Source organism: Perognathus longimembris, chromosome 1 (assembly GCF_023159225.1).
Source record: "Perognathus longimembris pacificus isolate PPM17 chromosome 1, ASM2315922v1, whole genome shotgun sequence".
Taxonomy (NCBI): Eukaryota; Metazoa; Chordata; class Mammalia; order Rodentia; family Heteromyidae; genus Perognathus; species Perognathus longimembris.
Genome location: NC_063161.1, coordinates 45,532,989 through 45,543,863, shown reverse-complemented (window position 1 = coordinate 45,543,863; position 10,875 = coordinate 45,532,989). Strand labels below are relative to the sequence as shown.

At 46.1% G+C, this 10,875-nt stretch overlaps 1 protein-coding gene across 2 annotated transcripts; it reads left to right on the top strand.

The window, feature by feature from the left end:
• The first annotated feature begins 1,185 nt into the window (after positions 1-1,185).
• On the top strand, positions 1,186-10,369 carry Pa2g4 (proliferation-associated 2G4). 2 transcript variants are annotated; one of them, XM_048362108.1, is made up of 14 exons: positions 1,186-1,474; positions 3,859-3,987; positions 4,262-4,367; positions 4,459-4,528; positions 4,758-4,850; positions 6,763-6,826; positions 7,257-7,335; positions 7,465-7,543; positions 7,625-7,758; positions 8,570-8,664; positions 8,791-8,918; positions 9,040-9,093; positions 9,259-9,325; positions 9,906-10,369. In XM_048362108.1, exons 1-13 carry the CDS (start codon positions 1,387-1,389, stop codon positions 9,322-9,324), a joined length of 1,185 nt encoding a protein of 394 aa, XP_048218065.1. In that variant the 5' UTR covers positions 1,186-1,386; the 3' UTR covers position 9,325; positions 9,906-10,369. The 2 variants fall into 2 exon arrangements, with proteins under 2 accessions (XP_048218065.1, XP_048218060.1); XM_048362103.1 differs by lacking the exon at positions 9,906-10,369 and having other exon boundaries at positions 9,259-9,594.
• The last annotated feature ends 506 nt before the right edge of the window (positions 10,370-10,875 follow it).

Genomic DNA, 10,875 nt, shown 5'->3' with positions numbered 1-10,875 from the left:
GGTGAATCACACTTGTAATCCCAGGAGACTAAGATCTGAAGATCGTGGTTTAAAGACAATCTGGTCAGAGAAAGTGAGGCTCTGAGCTCCAATTAAGCACCAAAAAGCCATAACCTGTGGCTCAAGTGAGTAGAGACCCCGCCTTGAGTACAAAAGCTCAGAGACAGCTCCCAGGTTCTGAGTTCAAGACTCAAACCAACACAAAACCTATCGTCACAACAACGGTGACATCTTGCTTTAGTGGGTGGGAGTCGGGCCTTTACAATAACTTCTAGCTCTGGCTAGTCCCTGTCCCTGCCCCTGCCTGTCCCCCTCCCCAGCTTTTTTCTTTTGTCTGCTTGAGCTCTGGGCCTGAGCTCTTCAGCTCAAGGCTAGTCCTGCTACCACTTGAGCCATAGCACCACTTCTGGCTTTTTCCATATATGTGGTGCTGGGGAATCGAACCCAGGCTTCATGTATACGAGGACAAGTACTCTACCACTAGGTCATATTCCTAGCCCCCATGGGGCTGAGCTCTTCAGCTCTAGGCTAGCCCTCCACCACTTGAGCCACAGCGGCACTCATGATTTTCTGGTGGTTAGTTGGAGATCGGAGTCTCACGGACTTTCCTACTCCGGGTGGCTTTAGAACCACGATCCTCAGATCTCAGCTGCCCGAGTAGATAGAATTACAGGCGGGAGCCACCGGCGCCGGTTCGGCCCTCACACTTAGTCCTCCTGACCCGCTCAGCTCCTCTGGGTTTTGCCAGCACTGAAGGACGACAGGACCGGCCGGGCCGGTTGCACCAGCTCACCTGGAGAACCAGGAGGGCGCACCCAGGTTCCACACCCTAGGTACAGACAGTGCGCACAGGACGCCGCCACCTCTAAACTCATTTCCCCGAGTAGCTCCGCCCCTCTTCCGTCAGCCCGCCCCTCTCGGTTACGGGCTCGGGCTCCGCGTTCTCGGGAAGGTGGTCTTTCGCGGGGAGACCACGCTTTCCCCTCACGCTTCCCAACGGCTCCGTCTTTCCGCCGGAGCCTGACCCTTCCCAGCGTGCCCGGCGATTCCAGCGTGCGAGGCCCGAGGAGGGCAAGGCCCAAGGGCCTGGCCGAGGAGCGCGAGGGGCACCCTGGGAGTTGTAGTTCCAACGCGCCGGAAGGAGGCTGAGAGCTGGCGGAAGGCAGGACTCGGTGTCCCACGGTGCTCTGCGCTCAGCCCGCGCGCTCGCAGCTTCTAGCTCTCTCCGCCTGCCCGCCCGTCCGTCCGCCAGCTCCCTTGCTACCTCGCGCTATTGCTTGCGCTCGCCTCGCTGATCGCGGTGGTTCTGGCCACAGTCTTCGGCTGGGAAGGGGGACAGAGGCGACGGCTCAGGGGAAGTGAGGCTACAGTGGTGGTGGTAGGAAGATGTCGGGCGAGGACGAGCAGCAGGAGCAAACTATCGCCGAGGACCTGGTCGTGACCAAGTATAAGATGGGGGGCGACATCGCCAACCGTGAGTGCGGCCTCAGGGATCCGGGAGTCGAGGCTAAGAGGGAGAAGGTGTCGGGCTGTCCCCGGAAGGGCTGGAGCGGCGGGGTGTTGCGGAGTGAGCCACCGAGGGGCGCGCACCGGTCCGCCCGGGCGGCGTGGTGGGAAGACGCGCTGTCGCGGAGGGGACTGAGCAGCCAGGCCTGGGCTGGAGTGTATGGAGGTGCGGGCCAGCGCCCCGTCGGAGCGCAAAAGAGGGGTCCCCAGTAGGCTCCGACTGTAGGCCGTTGGTAAGGAGGCAAGGTGCGTCTTCTGACCCTCGCCCTTTAGTCCGGATCTCTGCTTCTCTGATTCTGGCAGAGACGAAACCAGCCTCAAAAAAAGAAGAGACCAGTTGGGGGCAACAGAGGCGCCCCTCGGTTTTGTGACGGCTCCTGGCCGTCAGGAGCCGAGCGGGCACGTGTTGCCAGGCCCCAGTGCCTATGGCTGGCTTCCCTCTTCCTCTGCTACAGTGCCTGACACCAGCTTGCCCACCACGTGCTTTGCTAGAATCTTTCCTTTATTGCCACTCTTACCCTGGTGGGGGCTCCCTTTTCCCTTAGGGTTAACTTAGGGGGACCGTTGGACATCCACTCTGGGAGATAACCTAGCATTTCAGGAAGTTATTTATGACTATCACCGCTCCAGGGAAGTGTTGATAGTTTTAGGAAGGCTAACTTAAGGCCATCTGATGCCTTAAGTTAACCTTACTATTTAACCTTAGGACTTGACGGAGTTTTGAAGTCCTGCTCTCGTTCTAGTGCTAAAAAAATGGGGGCTGATTTTGGCATTGTCACAGCTATCCTTATTCCAGCTGTGCCCTGACTTTTTCAGGAGTTGCCTGCCGTTCCAGACAACTCGGTCTCACGTTCTATTTTCTCCTAATTCATGTTTCTATTTTAACGTCTACTTAAGCAGATTGTCTTTGGGGCTTTAAAAGGGGTCTTGATAGTGAAATAGTTGGGAGAAGACCTTTGAGATGCCATTGGTTTTGAACCCGGGTTTTTCTGGCTTCCAGCGAATCATCAAAACATCTTTAAAACCCAAACGTGAACATCAGAATGGATCACGGGGAGGGATTAAGCAGAAAAATCTTTGTAACATTTGTAGTATTGTATTCCCAGAGAGAGAATAATCCACTGAGGCCCTGGGGAGGGGCTTCTGCCCCTCAGGTTATTACAGTAGTAGACATATTTTTAGTAAATATTTGTATTTAGTGTTGAATGGTTTAAATCAGAAGAAAAAAATGTTCCCATTCTTCCATGTGATTTGTAATTTTAGGCACATGTGGTCTGAGATGCTAGTTTTGAAAATAGTGTTAAGGGGATTGGGAATATGGCCTAGTGATAGAGTGCTTGCCTTGCATACATGAAGCCCTGGGGTTGATTCCCCAGCACCACATATATAGAAAAAGCCAGAAGTGGTGCTATGGCTTAAGTGGTAGAGTGCTAGCCTTGAGCAAAAAGAAGCCAGGGACAGGGCTCTCTGGCCTGGAGTTCCAAACCCCGGACTGCCCCCCCCCCCAAAAAAAATGGTGTTAAGTACTTCATTGAGATATACTGAAAGTTGTGAGCCATTACCCCCCCCCCCCCCAGTCCCAGGGACCTTTGCCTTATATACTTGTTAAGGGAAATAAGACCATGTAAATTGAGACTACTAATAATATCTAATTAGAGTGTCTGAGAGGGAAGAAGTTAACATTTAACAATGCATCAACTTCGAGTCAGCAGCTCTATTTTTCTGTTGTCCCTAACGCCTATAAATTTCTTCTTTGCTTTGCATATATATATATATATACACATACATACATATATATATGGTGCTTTGGAAATCATTAAGAGTTCATAGTTCTATCATTATTATGCTGAAGATAACATCTCTGGGAAGTCAGAGGCCTTGCCTAATGAGAAAAGATATATATCCAGTTATCACAAAATAAAGAGTGAAGGGAGTATTGACTTTTTTTTTTGGCCAGTCCTGGGGCTTGAACTCAGGACCTGAGTCCTGTCCCTGGGCTTCTTTTGCTCAAGGCTAGCACTCTGCCACTTGAGCCACAGCACCACTTCCAGCCTTTTCTGTTTATGTGATACTAAAGAATCAAACGCTGTGCTTCGAGCATTCTAGGCAAGCACTCTACCACTAAGCCACATTCCCAGCCCTGATTGTTGACCTTTATTTTAAGAAAGAAAAGTAGAAATTAAGAGATTATGGGTAGAAGCATTCTAAGAGGCCAGCTTCTCCCACTTTTTTCCAGTCCTAGAACAATGACACTAGGGAGTATTAAATCCAACTTCCAGGTATCAGTTGGGTGATAACTAGACAATAAATGTAAGTATATACCAGGCTGATATGATGGGATTCTGTCCCTAGGCGTACTTCGGTCTTTGGTGGAAGCCTCCAGCTCAGGTGTGTCAGTACTGAGCTTGTGTGAGAAAGGTGATGCCATGATTATGGAAGAGACAGGGAAAATCTTCAAGAAAGAAAAGGAAATGAAAAAAGGTAAAAATAAAATAAATTCCTTGTTAATATCCCAAGTTTGGCCCTCATTTGGTCCTCTGTTTATTCCCCTCTCCCCTTTTTTTGTAATTCTGTAACCCCCATCCCAGCTCTGGTTGAGATATTTGGAGTGGCAAGTAGGATACAGTGTCCTACCCAATCCAAACTGAGTGTGCTTAAGTCCCTGGAAAAACAAAAAAACCCTTCCACTTTTTCTAAAGGGCAACAGGGTTCCTGAGAGACAGCAAGGCAGTAAGGCTGATGATTCTTTTTACAGGTATTGCCTTTCCTACCAGCATTTCGGTAAATAACTGTGTATGTCACTTCTCCCCTTTGAAGAGTGACCAGGACTATATTCTGAAGGAAGGTGACTTGGTAAAAATGTAAGGTTAAGCCGTTCTAGAGCATTTGTCTTTTTCCTAAGCACTTACATAGTGCCAGTTCCTAATAGAGTATTTTGCTTTTGCCTTTCAGTGACCTTGGGGTCCATGTGGATGGCTTCATTGCTAACGTGGCTCATACTTTTGTGGTTGGTGTAGCTCAGGTAGGTGGCCTGCTTTTGAGCTGTTCTGCCTTGATGAGGGAAACGCCTGCCTCTTAACCCCATCCTGAATATCACTGCCCAAACTGAAACTCTCTAAAGAAATGGGAGAAAGGTTTTTCATGTTCATTGGTGGTCTTCCAATCAATTCCATTCCACACAAATATTAGCCAAAAATGGCCAAGTTAGTAAGGTTTTCAGGAAGACACTGATTACATTTCCTTATCTACAGGGGACCCAAGTAACAGGGCGGAAAGCAGATGTCATTAAGGCAGCTCACCTTTGTGCTGAAGCTGCCCTACGCCTGGTCAAGCCTGGAAACCAGGTAAGATGTTCCTTCCAGCTCCAAATCATAAGCCAAAAATGCATTAAGCATCTGACTGCTCTGTATGGAACTATCATTGTCTTGGTCCTCCTAAACAAGCATCTTAAATGTGGTAACTTGAAGAGAATAGGCAGAAATGAATTTGCTATTAAGTAGCAATTAATTGTGAGTATCTACCATAGATAGTTCTAGGAAAAAGATATGTGGTCCCTTCCCTATGGAGCCTCTGCAGATCCTTTTTCTATATGTATGCTTTTTTTCTGTGTTTTTGTTTGTTTTGTTTGTTTTGTACTGGTCTCAGGGCTTGAGCTCGAACTCAGGCTTGAACAATGGCCCTAAGCTTTTGTGCTCAAGGCTTGTACTCTACCACAGATTAGAAAAAGGGTTATTAGGAGCATGGTTCAGTGGTAGATACTTTCCTAGGAAGTGCAAGGCCCTGTGTTCAAACTTGAGTACCAGAAATAAACAGGACAATAAGTTCATGCCAAAGCGAGGCCAAAATTTTTTGTATGTTGCAACACAGTGTTTGGAAATCCAGACCTGGTGGAGTTCTCACGAACTAATGGGGTTGAACATATTAAATATTAGTGGAAAACTCTTTCTGTAATGCTTAAATTAGCAGAGATGCATTCACTTGTCAAAATTTCTCTTTTCATTGCTCTTATTCATCACTTTTTTTCTTGTTCCTCACACTTTTATTCGATTTGTACTTCATCTTCACAATTACTTAATTGTAGTTTTTGCTTAAACTTCTGTCTTAGTTTTCTTGTAATGATTCTTAAATTAGATATATTCTAAAGCCCTATCAGTGGAAAACAGCAATGCTGTTTTTGGACACTTTTTATTTTTTCTATTTATATTTTGTATAATAGCTCAAAAATAACTATGTAATCAAACAGGGTTTGTATCACTTACTGATTAAAAGTAATATTGAGCTCATTTGTGAAATGGCAAAAATGAAATTGTGCCTTATTCTCACAGTTGTAACAATAAGATAATCCATGTAATATGTTAAATTATAGTTCCTGGTACATAAATATTCAGTAAATACTAGCCATGGATAATTATTCATAATTATTCATTGGGTTTTTGGGTTTTTTTGCCATGTTGTGTGGGTGTGCCTGCATTACTAGCTTAGGTGACAATCAGATCATGTTTGAGGAACTTTTTTTTTTTTTTGGCCAGTCCTAGGCCGTGAACTCAGGGCCTGAGCACTGTCCCTGGCTTCTTTTTTTTGCTCAAGGCTAGCACTCTGCCTCTTGAGCCACAGCGCCACTTCTGGCCATTTTCTGTATATGTGGTGCTGAGGAATCAAACCCAGGGCCTCATGTATATGAGGCAATCACTCTTGCCACTAGGCCATATTCCCAGCCCCTCAGATCATGTTTGAAAGAAGTTTTATGTTTGTTTTAGTGAATATTTACAGAGGAAAAATGGGGTTGCCGTCCCCTTACAAGGTAGTGCGCTTGGTGTAAAAAAATAAATACTACATATTAGAGAATACAGGTGTTAAGAAATGTAAAAAATGTGGGCTGGGGATATGGCCTAGTGGTGAGAGAGCTTGCCTCATATACATGAGGCCCTGGGTTCGATTCCCCAGCACCACATATACAGAAAACGGCCAGAAGTGGCGCTGTGGCTCAAGTGGCAGAGTGCTAGCCTTGAGCAAAAAGGAAGCCAGGGACAGTGCTCAGGCCCTGAGTCCAAGGCCCAGGACTGGCCAAAAAAAAAAAAAAAAGTAAGGCACAGCCGTAAGGTATTTTTTCACTTGCAGAAATGAGTCTGGAATGAAAATCTAGCAAATAAGGGTCATGGCACATTGTGAAAGATGTTAGAACTCTGGGTTCTTTTAATCTTAGAGAATTTATTAGTTCAGTATATCTTCACCTTTTATTTGATCTTATACTTCTAGAACACACAAGTGACAGAAGCCTGGAATAAAGTTGCCCACTCATTTAATTGCACGCCAATAGAAGGTGAGATAATCAGATAACAGGGATGAGGGTTCTAAGAATGAGTGATTTTACAGAATAAAGGCTTTTGTTCCTTCAAGCATCACCTTGGCCCTCATTCTATGTCAGAAACTGTAATGCTCTGTTTCTTTCTAAACAATCAAGATTTTTTTTTTTTTTTTGCCAGTCCTGGGCCTGGACTCAGGGCCTGAGCACTGTCCCTGGCTTCCTTTTTGCTCAAGGCTAGCACTCTGCCACTTGAGCCACAGCGCCACTTCTGGCCGTTTTCTGTATATGTGGTGCTGGGGAATTGAACCCAGGGCCTCATGTATACGAGGCAAGCTCTCTTGCCACTAGGACATATCCCCAGCCCCACCATCAAGATTCTTGGGTGGTGGCTTGGAAACTTTTTGAACTCGGGAGAGCTGGCACCATAGCCTTTTCCTGTCTATAGGTATGCTGTCACATCAATTAAAGCAGCATGTGATTGACGGAGAGAAGACTATTATTCAGAATCCCACAGACCAGCAAAAGTAGGTGCTAACCCCATTCTTTGCCTTACCAGACTAGTCACCAACTATTTATGTACTCCTTAATTATGTCCACCTTCTGCTCTCAACACCTTACATGACTCTTAGTGGTTCCTTTTCTGTCACTCTTAGGAAAGACCATGAAAAGGCTGAGTTTGAGGTCCACGAAGTATATGCTGTAGATGTTCTCGTCAGCTCGGGAGAGGGCAAGGTGAGGAGAGTCCCAGCAAGAGCCATGACTGTGGCGGGGGCAGTGTTAAACCAGACAACATGTAACCTAACAATTTTGTAGGCCAAGGATGCAGGACAGAGAACCACCATTTACAAACGAGATCCCTCTAAACAATATGGCCTGAAAATGAAAACTTCACGTGCCTTTTTCAGTGAGGTGGAAAGGCGTTTCGATGCCATGCCGTTTACTTTAAGGTACTGTGCTTAGCAACAGCAGCACTTGGGACCATTCTGACTCAATGTACCCTGGAATGCTTTTCCCTCCCCCATCCCTCTCTTCCTTCCTTCCTGCCCAGACTTGTAGCTCGTGCATGAATGCAGGTGCTCTCTTCGCACCCTCTCCTGATCTCCTTCTCATGGAAGGTAATTTAAAAGAGTAACCCTAAGCATATTATCTGTCCAAGGGTAGGAATTATTTTAAAACAGGAGCAAGCAAAAATAGGTGGTTAAGGTGTAGAACACCTGCCTAACAAACACATGGCTGTGAGTTCAAACCTCAGACCCACAAGCAAAATTAGACAGGGGATATACGGGAGTAGTAGAGTACTTGCCTAGCCTATGAGAATTGCTACAAAAGTAGTACAATGGTAGGACTCAACCAGGTTGGGCCTGGTGATTACATCTGCAGTTCAGCATTTGGGAGGCTGAGATAGAAGGATTGAGATTTTTTTTTTTTTTTTTTTTTTTTTTTTGGCCAGTCCTGGGCCTTGGACTCAGGGCCTGAGCACTGTCCCTGGCTTCTTCCCGCTCAAGGCTAGCACTCTGCCACTTGAGCCACAGCGCCGCTTCTGGCCGTTTTCTGTATATGTGGTGCTGGGGAATCGAACCTAGGGCCTCGTGTATCCGAGGCAGGCACTCTTGCCACTAGGCTATATCCCCAGCCCGAGGATTGAGAATTTGATGCCAGCCCAGGCTACACAGTGAGACCCTGTGTCAAAAAGCAGAAGTAACCAAATAGACTTGAGGAGTTGAGGATACTTCTAAATTCTATCTTCCTCTTCCCCAGAGCATTTGAAGATGAGAAGAAGGCTCGCATGGGTGTGGTAGAATGTGCCAAACATGAGCTGTTACAACCATTTAATGTTCTCTATGAGAAGGAAGGTAAGTTCTGACAATGGTTTTGCTTTAGTTTCTAATTTAATGGTGCCCTACTCCTTGTAACTTCAGAAAAGAGCTAAGTATAGACAAAGGGACCTTTGACCAAAATACATCTTCAATTTCCTGTAGGTGAATTTGTTGCCCAGTTTAAATTCACAGTTCTACTCATGCCCAATGGCCCTATGCGGATAACCAGTGGTCCCTTTGAGCCTGACCTCTACAAGTCTGAGCTGGAGGTCCAGGATGCAGAGCTAAAGGTCAGTGTGAACTGGAAAGTGGTGAGCAGATGACACCTGTCCAGGAGTGAGTGTCTTAAGAACTGCAGTGTTGATTAACACTAGGAATTTCTTCTACATTCCTTCTTCCCTCTGTTTGCAGGCCCTTCTCCAGAGTTCTGCAAGTCGGAAAACCCAGAAAAAGAAGAAAAAGAAGGTACGTTTTGATCATCCTCTTTTATCAGGGCATCAACCATATCACTCTTGATTCTACCTTCCTGGGCAGTATTGGGATATGCTGTTCCCCTTCTGCCAGTGAGTGGAGATACTTGTTCCCCCCATTAGATTGAAACTGACAAGTCTCCTTTTCTCCAAAATACAGGCCTCTAAGACTGTAGAGAATGCTACCAGTGGGGAAACGTTAGAAGAGAATGAAGCTGGGGACTGAGGTGGGTCCCCTATCCCCAGCTTGCTGCTCCTGCCTCATCCCCTTCCCACCACACCCCAGGCTCTGAAGTGCAGTTCGTCTTCTCCACCAAGGCCGCCAACAGAGCAGGGTCTCCCTGTCCCCATCCCAGTACCCCCCACCCAGCCCTTCCAACAACAACCAGCTCCAACTGACTGCTCTTGGGAAGCCAGGCTTCCCAACACTGAAGACTACTTTAAATAGAAAAAAAAAAAAAAAAGAAATGGAATAATAAAATCAGGAGTCAAAATCCATCGTCTTCAAGACCTCTTTCTAGCCTTTTCTACTACTCTGCTTGGTCAAGGTGTGTGGCCCTACAGCAGAACAGGGAGGAGGCTAAATTAGCCACCACCACTAAAACTTCAGCTGAAAGTTTTTTTTATACCAGTTTGATGTCAGCATTTGCTCATCTATTGGGGCTTTTTACCCCCTCTTATTTCCCACTTTCCCCAAGCATTTTGTCTGCCCTTAAAATTACTAAAGAGGACGTGTTCTTCAGATTACTGTCACTTGTGGCAGATGCTTCTAATCTACACCATCCATGTGGGCCTTACTTTTCTTAGGAACTGAAGTTTCCCTTTTATGAAGAGATTGTCATCTATCAAGTGGATCCCCATTTGAATGTTTTTTAAATCATTTTTGTTCTGCAAGATCTCCCCTCCACGCACGCACCCCTAATTTTCACAAAGCGTAAAGAAGTAATCCAGTTCCTCCTTTACTCCTGTCAGTGGGGCTTCCCTTGCTTCCTTTTACACAACCTAAGCTGGAAGTTCAAAACTGTGGTTCCGACCCTGTTTGAACTATTTTGACCTCTCTCCCTTGAAAGAAACCCAGAAACCAGAGGAGTACGCTGAAGAGACAACTCTTGGCCTTCTGAAACTGTGGACTTAGGATTGGATGGGTTGCTAGGGGGGTTTAGAGCTGGCAAACTTCAATACCTCTGGCATGCTGACCCAGGAAACTAGGGCTCCCACTAACTTAGAAGGTTTTTAAGATGACATTAAAATAAATTTGGATTTGCTCATAATTGCCTTTGTCTGTAGCTGTTATCTGGTAGGGTGGGGAGTGTTAGTTGAGCAAGTAATAACCAGTTGAGAGTTATTCTACAGCACTGTACCTAAACAAGGGCTATCTTGGGTTGGCAGGGGATGTTGGGGGTGAGTGGCATAAATCCTGGGTTCTCTGAAGATAAACAATGCATGAGATGAGTGAGCACTGGTGCTTCATTGCTGGAATCCTTACTACTCAGGAAGCTGAAATCTGGGGATCACATTTCAAATCCAGTCTTGGTAGAAAAGTCTGTAAGACAAGTCCACTTAATAAAAAAAATCCCGGAGTGGAGGTTGGGTTCAAATGGTAGAGCAGAGTTCAAACCCCACTGCAGGCACAAAGCAGAGTTCAAACCCCACTGCGGGCACAAGAAAATATGTGATCTGAGATACAGATACTGGTTCAGAACTAGGGACATGGTGTATACTGTAAGAACACTGCAAGTGTTTACCCTGTTTTAGGAAGAAGCCAAGACATGCTAAC